Here is a 17803-nt window from a genome sequence, read left to right on the forward strand (position 1 = left end):
CTCGTAGAGACGCGTTATACTATAAAAAGTGGAAACAAAGGCCAAAAAAGTCCAAAAAACTCATAATTTAGCATGTTGAAAAAGTGGCCGAAAAAATCGCATACTATACTATGGCGAAAAATGTCAAATTTTGACCCATCACAAAAATGGCTATAAATGACATATTATAGCTCGTGAGGCAGCGTTATACTATACAAAGTGGAAACAAAGGCCAAAAAGTCCAAAAACTCATAATTTAGCATGTTGAAAAAGTGGCGAAAAATCGCATACTATACTATGGCGAAAAAAGTCAAATTTTGACCCGTCACAAAAATGGCTAAAATGACATATTATAGCTCAGAGAGGCAGCGTTATACTATAAAAAGTGGAAACAAAGGCCAAAAAAGTCCAAAAACCTCATAATTTAGCATGTTGAAAAAGTGGCCGAAAAATCGCATACTATACTATGGCGAAAAAAAAAGTCAAATTTTGACCCGTCACAAAAATGGCTAAAAATGACATATTATAGCTCGTAGAGACGCGTTATACTATAAAAAGTGGAAACAAAGGCCAAAAAAGTCCAAAAAACTCATAATTTAGCATGTTGAAAAAGTGGCCGAAAAAATCGCATACTATACTATGGCGAAAAAAGTCAAATTTTGACCCGTCACAAAAAATGGCTAAAAATGACATATTATAGCTCGTAGAGACGCGTTATACTATAAAAAGTGGAAACAAAGGCCAAAAAAGTCCAAAAACCTCATAATTTAGCATGTTGAAAAACTGGCCGAAAAATCGCATACTATACTATGGCGAAAAAAAAAGTCAAATTTTGACCCGTCACAAAAATGGCTAAAAATGACATATTATAGCTCGTAGAGACGCATTATACCATAGAAAGTGGAAAGAAAGGCCAAAAAAGTCCAAAAACCTCATAATTTAGCATGTTTGTTACCACCCACAGATGGTAAGGGTGGGGACAAAGGGAAGCAACACAGCGTCGTGGTGTCAAACAGGCAGGAAAGCTGTTTATTGTTCAACACAAGTATTCATGAATTAACTGGCCCAGCATCATGCTACCAGCACACACACAAACAAACAAACACACAAACAAACAAAGGGAGAGGACAGCTTGTGGCAGCAAATCAATAAACCAAATAAAACACCTTATGCCTATCAAACCCACTCCATAGCTTACTACAACTTTACCTGTTTCCCAAAACACAAATTGCAAAACCACCCCTCAGGCCTAATGTGTTAGACAAATAATTACCTGGGTGTGGTGTGATGATTAAATGTATTAAACATGAAATACAACAAAAGCTGATCTAGAGCCCAGCTCCCTCGTACACGGATTAACATGAAGTACCAAGTTACAATCATGAGTTTATATCGATCATGCCAGCACAATACCGAGGCGAACTGCTCATGAGAAAGCACAGCCGACCCCTGGCAAAGGTGCAGCGGACTTAAATAGACATCCGGAAAAGAACGATTGCAGCAAGCACTCATCGAAAGCGAGGAAGGAGGAACCACTGGCACCACCCGATTAGTTGGCAGAAAGGAGCGCAGCAGGAGGAGGAGAAACGAGCACCAGGAAGAGGAACACCCCAGGGTACGGGAGGAAGGAATCCCTGATGACGTCATCAGTCACGCTGTCTGAATAATGAGACTGCTACAAACCCCTATACACACAACAAAAAAAAAACGAAGCTGGCGCCCCTAACAATGTTGAAAAAATGGCCAAGAATCGCATACTATACTATGGAGAAAAATGTCAAATTTTGACCCGTCACAAAAATGGCTAAAAATGACATATTATAGCTCGTAGAGACGCGTTATACTATACAAAGTGGAAACAAAGCCCAAAAAAGTCCAAAAACCTCATAATTTAGCATGTTGAAAAAATGGCCGAAAAGATCGCATACTATACTATGGCGAAAAATGTCAAATTTTGACCCGTCACAAAAATGGCTAAAAATGACATATTATAGCTCGTAGAGACGCGTTATACTATACAAAGTGGAAACAAAGGCCAAAAAAGTCCAAAAACCTCATAATTTAGCATGTTGAAAAAATGGCCGAAAAGATCGCATACTATACTATGGCGAAAAATGTCAAATTTTGACCCGTCACAAAAATGGCTAAAAATGACATATTATTGCTCGTAGAGACGTGTTATAGATGACAACGTGGAAACAAAGGCCAAAAAAGTCCAAAAACCTCATAATTTAGCATGTTGAAAAAGTGGCCGAAAAATCGCATACTATACTATGGCAAAAAATGTCAAATTTTGACCCGTCACAAAAATGGCTAAAAATGACATATTATAGCTCGTAGAGACGCGTTATACTATAAAAAGTGGAAACAAAGGCCAAAAAAGTCCAAAAACCTCATAATTTAGCATGTTGAAAAAATGGCCGAAAAGATCGCATACTATACTATGGCGAAAAATGTCAAATTTTGACCCGTCACAAAAATGGCTAAAAATGACATATTATAGCTCGTAGAGACGCGTTATACTATACAAAGTGGAAACAAAGCCCAAAAAAGTCCAAAAACCTCATAATTTAGCATGTTGAAAAAGTGGCCGAAAAATCGCATACTATACTATGGCTAAAAATGTCAAATTTTGACCCGTCACAAAAATAGCTAAAAATGACATATTATAGCTCGTAGAGGCAGCGTTATACTATACAAAGTGGAAACAAAGCCCAAAAAAGTCCAAAAACCTCATAATTTAGCATGTTGAAAAAATGGCCGAAAAGATCGCATACTATACTATGGCGAAAAATGTCAAATTTTGACCCGTCACAAAAATGGCTAAAAATGACATATTATAGCTCGTGAGAGGCGTTATACTAGATACAAAGTGGAAACAAAGGCCAAAAAAGTCCAAAAACCTCATAATTTAGCATGTTGAAAAAGTGGCCGAAAAATCGCATACTATACTATGGCTAAAAATGTCAAATTTTGACCCGTCACAAAAATGGCTAAAAATGACATATTATAGCTCGTAGAGACGCGTTATACTATACAAAGTGGAAACAAAGCCCAAAAAAGTCCAAAAACCTCATAATTTAGCATGTTGAAAAAGTGGCCAAAAAGATCGCATACTATACTATGGCGAAAAATGTCAAATTTTGACCTGTCACAAAAATGGCTAAAAATGACATATTATAGCTCGTAGAGACGCGTTATACTATACAAAGTGGAAACAAAGGCCAAAAAAATCCAAAAACCTCATAATTTAGCATGTTGAAAAACTGGCCGAAAAATCGCATACTATACTATGGTGAAAAAAAATGTCAAATTTTGACCCGTCACAAAATGGCTAAAATGTCATATTATAGCTCAGAGACGCGTTATACTATACAAAGTGGAAACAAAGACCAAAAAAGTCCAAAAACCTCATAATTTAGCATGTTGAAAAAATGGCCGAAAAATCGCATACTATACTATGGCGAAAAAAAAGTCAAATTTTGACCCGTCACAAAATGGCTAAAAATGACATATTATAGCTCATAGAGGCAGCGTTATACTATACAAAGTGGAAAGAAATGCCAAAAAAAACCAAAAACCTCATAATTTAGCATGTTGAAAAAGTGGCCGAAAAATCGCATACTATACTATGGCGAAAAAAAATGTCAAATTTTGACCCGTCACAAAAATGGCTATAAATGACATATTATAGCTCGTAGAGAAACGTTATACTATAAAAAGTGGAAACAAAGGCCCAAAAAGTCCAAAAAACCTCATGATTTAGCATGTTGAAAAAGTGGCCAAAAAGATCGCATACTATACTATGGTGAAAAATGTCAAATTTTGACCCGTCACAAAAATGGCTAAAAATGTCATATTATAGCTCGTAGAGACGCGTTATACTATAAAAAGTGGAAACAAAGGCCAAAAAAGCCAAAAAACCTCATAATTTAGCATGTTGAAAAAGTGGCCGAAAAGATCGCATACTATACTATGGCGAAAAAAAAAGTCAAATTTTGACCCGTCACAAAAATGGCTAAAAAAGACATATTATAGCTCATAAAGACGCGTTATACTATACAAAGAGGAAAGAAATGCCAAAAAAATCCAAAAACCTCATAATTTAGCATGTTGAAAAAGTGGCGAAAAAATCGCATACTATACTATGCGGAAAAAAAATGTCAAATTTGACCCGTCACAAAATGGCTAAAAATGACATATTATAGCTCGTAGAGACGCGTTATACTATACAAAGTGGAAACAAAAGCCCAAAAAGTCCAAAAACCTCATGATTTAGCATGTTGAAAAAGTGGCCAAAAAGATCGCATACTATACTATGGCGAAAAATGTCAAATTTTGACCCGTCACAAAAATGGCTAAAAATGACATATTATAGCTCGTAGAGACGTTATACTATACAAAGTGGAAACAAAGGCCAAAAATCCAAAAACCTCATAATTTAGCATGTTGAAAAACTGGCCGAAAAATCGCATACTATACTATGGTGAAAAAAAATGTCAAATTTTGACCCGTCACAAAAATGGCTAAAAATGTCATATTATAGCTCGTAGAGACGCGTTATACTATACAAAGTGGAAACAAAGACCAAAAAAGTCCAAAAACCTCATAATTTAGCATGTTGAAAAAATGGCCGAAAAATCGCATACTATACTATGGCGAAAAAAAAAGTCAAATTTTGACCCGTCACAAAAATGGCTAAAAATGACATATTATAGCTCATAGAGACGTTATACTATACAAAGTGGAAAGAAATGCCAAAAAGTCCAAAAACCTCATAATTTAGCATGTTGAAAAAGTGGCCGAAAAATCGCATACTATACTATGGCGAAAAAAAATGTCAAATTTTGACCCGTCACAAAAATGGCTATAAATGACATATTATAGCTCGTAGAGACACGTTATACTATAAAAAGTGGAAACAAAGGCCCAAAAAGTCCAAAAAACCTCATGATTTAGCATGTTGAAAAAGTGGCCAAAAAGATCGCATACTATACTATGGTGAAAAATGTCAAATTTTGACCTGTCACAAAAATGGCTAAAAATGACATATTATAGCTCGTAGAGACGCGTTATACTATAAAAAGTGGAAACAAAGGCCAAAAAAGCCAAAAAACCTCATAATTTAGCATGTTGAAAAAGTGGCCGAAAAATCGCATACTATACTATGGCGAAAAAAAAAGTCAAATTTTGACCCGTCACAAAAATGGCTAAAAAAGACATATTATAGCTCATAAAGACGCGTTATACTATACAAAGTGGAAAGAAATGCCAAAAAAATCCAAAAACCTCATAATTTAGCATGTTGAAAAAGTGGCCGAAAAATCGCATACTATACTATGGCGAAAAAAAATGTCAAATTTTGACCCGTCACAAAAATGGCTAAAAATGACATATTATAGCTCGTAGAGACGCGTTATACTATACAAAGTGGAAACAAAGGCCAAAAAAATCCAAAAACCTCATAATTTAGCATGTTGAAAAACTGGCCGAAAAATCGCATACTATACTATGGTGAAAAAAAATGTCAAATTTTGACCCGTCACAAAAATGGCTAAAAATGTCATATTATAGCTCGTAGAGACGCGTTATACTATAAAAAGTGGAAACAAAGACCAAAAAAGTCAAAAAACCTCATAATTTAGCATGTTGAAAAAGTGGCCGAAAAATCGCATACTATACTATGGTGAAAAAAAATGTCAAATTTTGACCCGTCACAAAAATGGCTAAAAAAGACATATTATAGCTCATAGAGACGCGTTATACTATACAAAGTGGAAAGAAATGCCAAAAAAGTCCAAAAACCTCATAATTTAGCATGTTGAAAAAGTGGCCGAAAAATCGCATACTATACTATGGCGAAAAAAAATGTCAAATTTTGACCCGTCACAAAAATGGCTAAAAATGACATATTATAGCTCATAGAGACGCGTTATACTATACAAAGTGGAAAGAAATGCCAAAAAAATCCAAAAACCTCATAATTTAGCATGTTGAAAAAGTGGCCGAAAAATCGCATACTATACTATGGCGAAAAAAAATGTCAAATTTTGACCCGTCACAAAAATGGCTAAAAATGACATATTATAGCTCGTAGAGACGCGTTATACTATACAAAGTGGAAACAAAGGCCAAAAAAGTCCAAAAACCTCAAAATTTAGCATGTTGAAAAAATGGCCGAAAAGATCGCATACTATACTATGGCGAAAAATGTCAAATTTTGACCCGTCACAAAAATGGCTAAAAATGACATATTATAGCTCGTGAGGCAGCGTTATACTATACAAAGTGGAAACAAAGGCCAAAAAGTCCAAAAACCTCATAATTTAGCATGTTGAAAAAGTGGCCAAAAAGATCGCATACTATACTATGGCGAAAAAAAATGTCAAATTTTGACCCGTCACAAAAATGGCTAAAAATGACATATTATAGCTCGTAGAGACGCGTTATACTATACAAAGTGGAAACAAAGCCCAAAAAAGTCCAAAAACCTCATAATTTAGCATGTTGAAAAAGTGGCCGAAAAGATCGCATACTATACTATGGCGAAAAAAAAAGTCAAATTTTGACCCGTCACAAAAATGGCTAAAAATGACATATTATAGCTCGTAGAGACGCGTTATACTATACAAAGTGGAAACAAAGGCCAAAAAAGTCCAAAAACCTCATAATTTAGCATGTTGAAAAAGTGGCAGAAAAGATCGCATACTATACTATGGCGAAAAATGTCAAATTTTGACCCGTCACAAAAATGGCTAAAAATGACATATTATAGCTTGTAGAGACGTGTTATAGATGACAAAGTGGAAACAAAGGCCAAAAAAGTCCAAAAACCTCATAATTTAGCATGTTGAAAAAGTGGCCGAAAAATCGCATACTATACTATGGCGAAAAAAAATGTCAAATTTTGACCGTCACAAAAATGGCTAAAATGACATATTATAGCTCGTAGAGAGACGTTATAGTATACAAAGTGGAAACAAAGCCCAAAAAAGTCCAAAAACCTCATAATTTAGCATGTTGAAAAAGTGGCAGAAAAGATCGCATACTATACTATGGCATAAAATGTCAAATTTTGACCCGTCACAAAAATGGCTAAAAATGACATATTATAGCTCGTAGAGACGCGTTATACTATACAAAGTGGAAACAAAGGCCAAAAAAGTCCAAAAACCTCATAATTTAGCATGTTGAAAAAGTGGCAGAAAAGATTGCATACTATACTATGGCGAAAAATGTCAAATTTTGACCCGTCACAAAAATGGCTAAAAATGACATATTATTGCTCGTAGAGACGTGTTATAGATGACAAAGTGGAAACAAAGGCCAAAAAAGTCCAAAAATCTCATAATTTAGCATGTTGAAAAAGTGGCCGAAAAATCGCATACTATACTATGGCTAAAAATGTCAAATTTTGACCCGTCACAAAAATGGCTAAAATGACATATTATAGCTCAGAGAGACGTTATACTATACAAAGTGGAAACAAAGGCCAAAAAAGTCCAAAAACCTCATAATTTAGCATGTTGAAAAAGTGGCAGAAAAGATCGCATACTATACTGTGGCGTAAAATGTCAAATTTTGACCCGTCACAAAATGGCTAAAAATGACATATTATAGCTCATAGAGACGCGTTATACTATACAAAGTGGAAACAAAAGCCAAAAAAGTCCAAAAACCTCATAATTTAGCATGTTGAAAAAATTGCCAAAAAAATAGGATACTATACTATGGCGAAAAAAAAAGTCAAATTTTGACCCGTCACAAAAATGGCTAAAAATGACATATTATAGCTCGTAGAGACGCGTTATACTATACAAAGTGGAAACAAAGGCCAAAAAAGTCCAAAAACCTCATAATTTAGCATGTTGAAAAAATGGCCAAAAATCGCATACTATACTGTGGCGAAAAATGTCAAATTTTGACCTGTCCTAAAAATGGCTAAAAATGACATATTAAAGTCTTTAGAGAAACGTTATACTATACAAAGTTGAAACAAAGGCCAAAAAAGTCCAAAAACCTCATAATTTAGCATGTTGAAAAAGTGGCCGAAAAATCGCATACTATACTATGGCGAAAAAAAAAGTCAAATTTTGACCCGTCACAAAAATGGCTAAAAATTACATATTATAACTCAGAGAGACGTTATACTATACAAAGTGGAAACAAAGGCCAAAAAGTCCAAAAACCTCATAATTTAGCATGTTGAAAAAGTGGCCGAAAAGATTGCATACTATACTATGGCGTAAAATGTCAAATTTTGACCCGTCACAAAAATAGCCAAAAATGACATATTATAGCTCGTAGAGACGTATTATAGATGACAAAGTGGAAACAAAAGCCAAAAAAGTCCAAAAACCTCATAATTTAGCCTGTTGAAAAACTGGCCAAAAAGATCGCATCCTATACTATGGCGAAAAAAAAAGTCAAATTTTGACCCGTCACGAAAATGGCTAAAAATGACATATTATTGCTCGTAGATACGTGTTATAGATGACAAAGTGGAAACAAAAGCCAAAAAAATCCAAAACCCCCATAATTTAGCATGTTGAAAAAGTGGCCGAAAAGATTGCATACTATACTATGGCGAAAAGATCGCATTCTATACTATGGCGAAAAATGTCAAATTTTGACCCGTCACAAAAATGGCTAAAAATTACACGTTATAGCACGTAGAGACGCGTTATACTATACAAAGTGGAAACAAAGGCCAAAAAAGTCCAAAAACCTCATAATTTAGCATGTTGAAAAAGTGGCCAAAAAGATCGCATACTATACTATGGCGATAAATGTCAAATTTTGACCCGTCACAAAAATGGCTAAAAATGACATATTATTGCTCGTAGAGACGCGTTATACTATACAAAGTGGAAACAAAGGCCAAAAAAGTCCAAAAACCTCATAATTTAGCATGTTGAAAAAGTGGCCAAAAAGATCGCATACTATACTATGGCAAAAAAAATGTCAAATTTTGACCCGTCACAAAAATGGCTAAAAATGACATATTATAGCTCATAGAGACGCGTTATACTATACAAAGTGGAAAGAAATGCCAAAAAAGTAAAAAAAAATTCATAATTTAGCATGTTGAAAAACTGGCCGAAAAATCGCATACTATACTATGGCGTAAAATGTCAAATTTTGACCCGTCACAAAAATGGCTAAAAATGACATATTATAGCTCATAGAGACGCGTTATACTATACAAAGTGGAAACAAAAGCCAAAAAAGTCCAAAAACCTCATAATTTAGCATGTTGAAAAAATTGCCAAAAAAATAGCATACTATACTATGGCGAAAAATGTCAAATTTTGACCCGTCACAAAAATGGCTAAAAATGACATATTATAGCTCGTAGAGACGCATTATAGCATACAAAGTGGAAACAAAGGCCAAAAAAGTCCAAAAACCTCATAATTTAGCATGTTGAAAAAGTGGCCGAAAAGATTGCATACTATACTATGGCGAGAAGATCGCATACTATACTATGGCGAAAAATGTCAAATTTTGACCCGTCACAAAAATAGCCAAAAATGACACATTATAGCTCGTAGAGACGTATTATAGATTACAAAGTGGAAAAAAAGGCCAAAAAAATCCAAAAACCCCATAATTTAGCATGTTGAAAAAGTGGCCGAAAAGATCGCATACTATACTATGGCGAAAAAAAAAGTCAAATTTTGACCCGTCACAAAAATGGCTAAAAATGACATATTATAGCTCGTAGAGACGCGTTATACTATACAAAGTGGAAACAAAGGCCAAAAAAGTCCAAAAACCTCATAATTTAGCATGTTGAAAAACTGGCCGAAAAATCGCATACTATACTATGGCGAAAAAAAATGTCAAATTTTGACCCGTCACAAAAATGGCTAAAAATGACATATTATAGCTCGTAGAGACGCGTTATACTATACAAAGTGGAAACAAAGCCCAAAAAAGTCCAAAAACCTCATAATTTAGCATGTTGAAAAAGTGGCCGAAAAGATCGCATACTATACTATGGCGAAAAAAAAAGTCAAATTTTGACCCGTCACAAAAATGGCTAAAAATGACATATTATAGCTCGTAGAGACGCGTTATACTATACAAAGTGGAAACAAAGGCCAAAAAAGTCCAAAAACCTCATAATTTAGCATGTTGAAAAAGTGGCAGAAAAGATCGCATACTATACTATGGCGAAAAATGTCAAATTTTGACCCGTCACAAAAATGGCTAAAAATGACATATTATAGCTCGTAGAGACGTGTTATAGATGACAAAGTGGAAACAAAGGCCAAAAAAGTCCAAAAACCTCATAATTTAGCATGTTGAAAAAGTGGCGAAAAATCGCATACTATACTATGGCGAAAAAAATGTCAAATTTTGACCCGTCACAAAATGGCTAAAAATGACATATTATAGCTCGTAGAGACGCGTTATACTATACAAAGTGGAAACAAAGCCCAAAAAAGTCCAAAAACCTCATAATTTAGCATGTTGAAAAAGTGGCAGAAAAGATCGCATACTATACTATGGCATAAAATGTCAACTTTTGACCACACAAAATGGCTAAAATGACATATTATAGCTCAGAGAGACGCGTTATACTATACAAAGTGGAAACAAAGGCCAAAAAGTCCAAAAACCTCATAATTTAGCATGTTGAAAAAGTGGCCAAAAAGATCGCATACTATACTATGGCGAAAAATGTCAAATTTTGACCCGTCACAAAAATGGCTAAAAATGACATATTATTGCTCGTGAGGCGTGTTATAGATGACAAAGTGGAAACAAAGGCCAAAAAAGTCCAAAAATCTCATAATTTAGCATGTTGAAAAAGTGGCCGAAAAATCGCATACTATACTATGGCGTAAAATGTCAAATTTTGACCCGTCACAAAAATGGCTAAAAATGACATATTATAGCTCATAGAGACGCGTTATACTATACAAAGTGGAAACAAAAGCCAAAAAGTCCAAAACCTCATAATTTAGCATGTTGAAAAAATTGCCAAAAAAATAGGATACTATACTATGGCGAAAAAAAAAGTCAAATTTTGACCCGTCACAAAAATGGCTAAAAATGACATATTATAGCTCATAGAGACGCGTTATACTATACAAAGTGGAAACAAAAGCCAAAAAAGTCCAAAAACCTCATAATTTAGCATGTTGAAAAATGGCCAAAATCGCATACTATACTGTGGCGAAAATGTCAAATTTTGACCTGTCCTAAAAATGGCTAAAATGACATATTAAAGTCTTTAGAGAAACGTTATACTATACAAAGTTGAAACAAAGGCCAAAAAGTCCAAAAACCTCATAATTTAGCATGTTGAAAAAGTGGCGAAAAATCGCATACTATACTATGGCGAAAAAAAAGTCAAATTTTGACCCGTCACAAAAATGGCTAAAATGACATATTATAGCTCGTAGAGACGCGTTATACTATACAAAGTGGAAACAAAGGCCAAAAAAGTCCAAAAACCTCATAATTTAGCATGTTGAAAAAGTGGCCGAAAAGATTGCATACTATACTATGGCGTAAAATGTCAAATTTTGACCCGTCACAAAAATAGCCAAAAATGACATATTATAGCTCGTAGAGACGTATTATAGATGACAAAGTGGAAACAAAAGCCAAAAAAGTCCAAAAACCTCATAATTTAGCCTGTTGAAAAACTGGCCAAAAAGATCGCATCCTATACTATGGCGAAAAAAAAAGTCAAATTTTGACCCGTCACGAAAATGGCTAAAAATGACATATTATTGCTCGTAGATAAGTGTTATAGATGACAAAGTGGAAACAAAAGCCAAAAAAATCCAAAACCCCCATAATTTAGCATGTTGAAAAAGTGGCCGAAAAGATTGCATACTATACTATGGCGAAAAGATCGCATTCTATACTATGGCGAAAAATGTCAAATTTTGACCCGTCACAAAAATGGCTAAAAATTACACGTTATAGCACGTAGAGACGCGTTATACTATACAAAGTGGAAACAAAGGCCAAAAAAGTCCAAAAACCTCATAATTTAGCATGTTGAAAAAGTGGCCAAAAAGATCGCATACTATACTATGGCGAAAAATGTCAAATTTTGACCCGTCACAAAAATGGCTAAAAATGACATATTATTGCTCGTAGAGACGCGTTATACTATACAAAGTGGAAACAAAGGCCAAAAAAGTCCAAAAACCTCATAATTTAGCATGTTGAAAAAGTGGCCGAAAAGATCGCATACTATACTATGGCGAAAAATGTCAAATTTTGACCCGTCACAAAAATGGCTAAAAATGACATATTATTGCTCGTAGAGACGTGTTATACTATACAAAGTGGAAACAAAGGCCAAAAAAGTCCAAAAACCTCATAATTTAGCATGTTGAAAAACTGGCCAAAAAGATCGCATACTATACTATGGCGAAAAATGTCAAATTTTGACCCGTCACAAAAATGGCTAAAAAAGACATATTATAGCTCATAGAGACGCGTTATACTATACAAAGTGGAAAGAAATGCCAAAAAAGTAAAAAAAAATTCATAATTTAGCATGTTGAAAAACTGGCCGAAAAATCGCATACTATACTATGGCGTAAAATGTCAAATTTTGACCCGTCACAAAAATGGCTAAAAATGACATATTATAGCTCATAGAGACGCGTTATACTATACAAAGTGGAAACAAAAGCCAAAAAAGTCCAAAAACCTCATAATTTAGCATGTTGAAAAAATTGCCAAAAAAATAGCATACTATACTATGGCGAAAAAAAATGTCAAATTTTGACCCGTCACAAAAATGGCTAAAAATGACATATTATAGCTCGTAGAGACGCATTATAGCATACAAAGTGGAAACAAAGGCCAAAAAAGTCCAAAAACCTCATAATTTAGCATGTTGAAAAAGTGGCCGAAAAGATTGCATACTATACTATGGCGAGAAGATCGCATACTATACTATGGCGAAAAATGTCAAATTTTGACCCGTCACAAAAATAGCCAAAAATGACACATTATAGCTCGTAGAGACGTATTATAGATTACAAAGTGGAAAAAAAGGCCAAAAAAATCCAAAAACCCCATAATTTAGCATGTTGAAAAAGTGGCCGAAAAGATCGCATACTATACTATGGCGAAAAAAAAAGTCAAATTTTGACCCGTCACAAAAATGGCTAAAAATGACATATTATAGCTCATAGAGACGCGTTATACTATACAAAGTGGAAACAAAAGCCAAAAAAGTCCAAAAACCTCATAATTTAGCATGTTGAAAAAGTGGCCAAAAAGATCGCATACTATACTATGGCGAAAAAAAAAGTCAAATTTTGACCCGTCACGAAAATGGCTAAAAATGACATATTATTGCTCGTAGATACGTGTTATAGATGACAAAGTGGAAACAAAGGCCAAAAAAATCCAAAAACCTCATAATTTAGCATGTTGAAAAAGTGGCCGAAAAGATTGCATACTATACTATGGCGAAAAGATCGCATACTATACTATGGCGAAAAAAAAAGTCAAATTTTGACCTGTCACAAAAATGGCTAAAAATGACATATTATAGTTCGTAGAGACGCGTTATACTATACAAAGTGGAAACAAAGGCCAAAATAGTCCAAAAACCTCATAATTTAGCATGTTGAAAAACTGGCCAAAAAGATCGCATACTATACTATGGCAAAAAGATCGCATACTATACTATGGCAAAAAGATCGCATACTATACTATGGCGATAAATGTCAAATTTTGACCCGTCACAAAAATGGCTAAAAATGACATATTATTGCTCGTAGATACGTGTTATAGATGACAAAGTGGAAACAAAGGCCAAAAAAATCCAAAAACCCCATAATTTAGCATGTTGAAAAACTGGCCAAAAAATCGAATACTACACTAATCTACTACATACTATGAAGTTTTTATGTCTGAATTTTTCAACATATTATATTTCGGTGTTTTCATGAAATTTTTGAGAACATACTATGGCATCTTTACAACTTTTTTTTCCACCAGATATCCTGTATTATTTTAAGACTTAACATGTTAAATTATAACACTCTGGACTTGTTATATTCTCTGTTTTTGCGACTTACTATCCTCTGCCTTTTCCTCTGGACATACTATGCTATTCCTGTTTTCGACATACCATACTGTGACTTTTTTTCGACCTACTATCGTATGACTTGTTACAACATGAAGACACTCACCAGGCATAGCCAATCTTCATCATGGGGTTCTTCGCCTTTCTCCTGGGGATGTATTCAGGATCCTCCTCCTCTTCCTCCCGTCCGGCCTTCCTGTCGTCTGCGCGGTTTGAGGCTGTGCTTTGTGGCTGGCTGCTCCTCTGCGGCTCTGTCCCGGAGCTGCACAAAAAGGCAGCAGAGGAGACGTGCAGCTGCCGACACTGAGCAGCAGGTAGCTGCAAACACTGAAACGAGGTTTTGCTCCTCTGCGTCAGGAGCCACCGGCCGGGAACACGGTGTACACCTAATAAAGACAGAAAAAAGGTTTTTAGTCCTCAATAGTATGACCTCTACCTCAATAGCAGTGGTTAAGTGACTCATGGGAATTATAACTTTTTTAAATGGTTCAGTATTAAGTGACACCAGAGCAGCTGGCAGCAGGCCTAAACCCTGCAGGAAACGTGCACACTGTCACCGTACCTTAATGCTGGGAATAAACAGAAGGTCCACAAAATTAACTTAACACCATACTTAAGGCACTTAAGATACGATAAATGACATATTATAGCTTAACAGACATGTCATCGTATACAAAGTGGAAACAAAGGTCAAAAAAGTCCAGAAATGTCATAATTTAGCATGTTCAAAAAATGGCCAAAAATCGCATACTATACTATGGCGAAAAATGTCAAATTTTGACCTGTCCTAAAAATGGCTAAAAATGACATATTAAAGTCTTTAGAGATACGTTATACTATACAAAGTTGAAACAAAGGCCAAAAAAGTCCAAAAACCTCATAATTTAGCATGTTGAAAAAGTGGCCGAAAAATCGCATACTATACTATGGCGAAAAAAAAAGTCAAATTTTGACCCGTCAAAAAAATGGCCAAAAATTACATATTATAGCTCGTAGAGACGCGTTATACTATACAAAGTGGAAACAAAGGCCAAAAAAGTCCAAAAACCTCATAATTTAGCATGTTGAAAAAGTGGCCGAAAAGATCGCATACTATACTATGGCGTAAAATGTCAAATTTTGACCCGTCACAAAAATGGCTAAAAATGACATATTATAGCTCGTAGAGACGCGTTATACTATACAAAGTGGAAACAAAGACCAAAAGGGGCCAAAAACCTCATAATTTAGCATGTTGAAAAAATGGCCAAAAATCGCATACTATACTATGGCGAAAAAAAAGTCAAATTTTGACCCGTCACAAAAATGGCTAAAAATGACATATTATAGCTCGTAGAGGCACATAATAGTATACAAAGTGGAAATAAACACCAAAAAAGGCCAAAAAGTCAAGATATAGCATGTTGAAAAAAATGGCCAAAAATCACACTTTACTATGGCGAAAAATGCCAAAAAAACTGTAAAATATTCTTAAAATTTCAAACCTTTTGCAGCACGCGAAGCATTGTGAAAACATATATTGTAACTTTTTTTAACCTTTTTTCAAATGTGAATTATTACTAAAATGGGATTGTCAAGCAGACAGACGGACCAACACTGCTGACCGTTCAAAAAATATCTGTAGTAACGTACTGTGAAGTATTGCAAGGATCCTTCGATGAGTTTGTAAAAGTATATGAGTAAAAGTGTGTCTTTGTCACTGAGTTGTGTGTACTTTGTTTTGATTGTTTATGTGTTTGTATATTGTGTGTGTTCATAAAAAGAAGAAAAAAAAGATAATAATAAATAATTTACTGCAAATGCTGTTCTACTGCTGTGCTCTAAAAGTGGACTTCATACTCAGTTTATTATTTTTTTTACATATTTAAATATTTAAATATTTAACTACTGTGCTAATTATTTACAATTGCTGTATTTCTGTTTTTACATTTATATTTTTATACACTTGTATTTATGTATATTTTTATTTGAGATAATTCACTCGGAGCGACTTTAACGAACAAAAACTTCCCCCGGGATTCAATAACGAGATCGATCTCTCCGTTAAAGGTTAAGATCCTGTTTTTGTGATCAGAAACAGTCCTGAAATCACTGTCATCAAACCAACTGAACTCCATTCAAAAAAACATTCGTTTTATTGCCGTAAAACGCACTTCAATTGATGCATTTTACGCTCTTTTCTTTCTTCACTTTTTGATAATTTTGACTGTGTTCATGCATTCGGGCATACATTTCGGCAAGATTGTGTATTCTTGTTTAATATTTGAGTTTCCAGCTCAGCTCCTACAATAAGTCTAAAATACACTGTGGAAACTAAATTTTCACATTCAGGCTGTTCAGGTCAAAAAATGCTCCATTGAAACCCATTCAAACTGACATTTTTGATCCCACAGCCGTCAAAGCAGGAAAACACCCTCTGTATTATCTCGGGGTGTCATTCTGGGCTTTTGCCTTAAAATTTGTCATTTTTATTATTTTCTACCTGAAGACGTCTTTTTTTATTTTTATATTTTACCATATTTAGCATATGGAGAAAATACATTTAATTTCCACTCAGTGCACTGACACAATCAATGTCGCTGCAAATCAGTGACATTTCCCAGGCTGTGATAATTTATTATAATTATAACAATAATAACAATAATAATAATAATAACAATAATGATGATAATAATGATAATAATCATAATTATCATAATAATAAAACAGTGGCATCAAAGAAAAGGCATTTAAAGAGTTAAAATTCTGAAAACTAATGAATATTTGATATTTATTTTTAGGTCTGATGTTGCTTAAAAAATAAACTCAATTAATGTAGAAAAGCATATTAATGTAAAATATTTTTAAAGCATTATGAGTGTTAGTGACAGCAGAGAAAATGTTTTATAAAAATCAGTGTTGCTGCTGATCATCGACATGTCTTAAGCTGTGATTAAAAAAAAACTTGAACAACAACGAAATTTGTTTTTAAAAAATATTATTTATGAAATGGGGAAGTCAAGAAAACTATCTGTATAAATTTAAAATACATTTTTTAAAACAAATTTTATTTTTGGGGGGTGGGGGGGCATTTTCTTTTTTTTTTTTCCTTTTTTAAAAAAAATCATTTTTATTTATTTTTTCATTTTTATTTATCTTTTGATATTTTTCAGGTAATATTCCTGCAAATACTCGCTCATTTTTGGTCCAGGTGTTGCTAAATCTCTCATTAATCGTCATGTTTTTGAAAGAAATAAAACCTTCCTGCTCAGATATCAAAGAGTTAATCACAAAAAGGTGGGAAAGTAAAGTCCAGCTCAGAAAACACTGACGTCAGTGTTCACGTCAGCGTTGACGTTTCCTTAAATCTTTGTTGAGGTTTGTCAGGTTACATCACGAGACAACAAGGAAACGTTTGTCGTCCAAAATTATTACGACAAACACGCGGACGTCTCTGCCACTGCGCGTGCAGGTGGCGCGGGTGTTGATTTAACGAGCCCGTCGTTGGTAACTTTTTAGAGAAAGTGTGAAGTTGATGTTTTGGATGTTTTGGATGTTTTTGTGTTTTACCTTTCAGTGCAGTCCTCACAGCTGTCATGTGCGCCGCCATGTTTGTTCCAGAGTCAGGCATGCGCAGTGGGATTTATCACATCCGCGTGCTGCCACCTGGAGGACAAAAGATGCAGCGCTTCTGTTAAAAAACTGCGTGTTTAAGGGACTGTTTGTTATTTATCTGATTTATTTATCTAACTATGGATGGCTTTG

The 17803-nt window shown here is 34.5% G+C and overlaps 1 protein-coding gene across 1 annotated transcript in view; it reads right to left on the bottom strand.

The window, feature by feature from the left end:
• Positions 1 to 17760, bottom strand: part of LOC121951588 (uncharacterized) — a 32930-nt gene extending 15170 nt beyond the window's left edge. Inside the window, exons 1-2 of the mRNA XM_042497970.2 lie at positions 17609 to 17760; positions 14166 to 14445 (exon numbers count right to left, since the gene is read on the bottom strand). Of these exons, the coding sequence (XP_042353904.1) occupies positions 14166 to 14445; positions 17609 to 17669 (341 nt within the window). The 5' untranslated portion in view covers positions 17670 to 17760. The remainder of the gene's footprint in view (positions 1 to 14165; positions 14446 to 17608) is intronic.
• Positions 17761 to 17803: the final 43 nt, after the last annotated feature.

Source organism: Plectropomus leopardus, chromosome 12 (assembly GCF_026936395.1).
Source record: "Plectropomus leopardus strain MGB_pleo_1.0 chromosome 12, ASM2693639v1, whole genome shotgun sequence".
In the NCBI taxonomy this organism is placed as follows: domain Eukaryota; kingdom Metazoa; phylum Chordata; class Actinopteri; order Perciformes; family Serranidae; genus Plectropomus; species Plectropomus leopardus.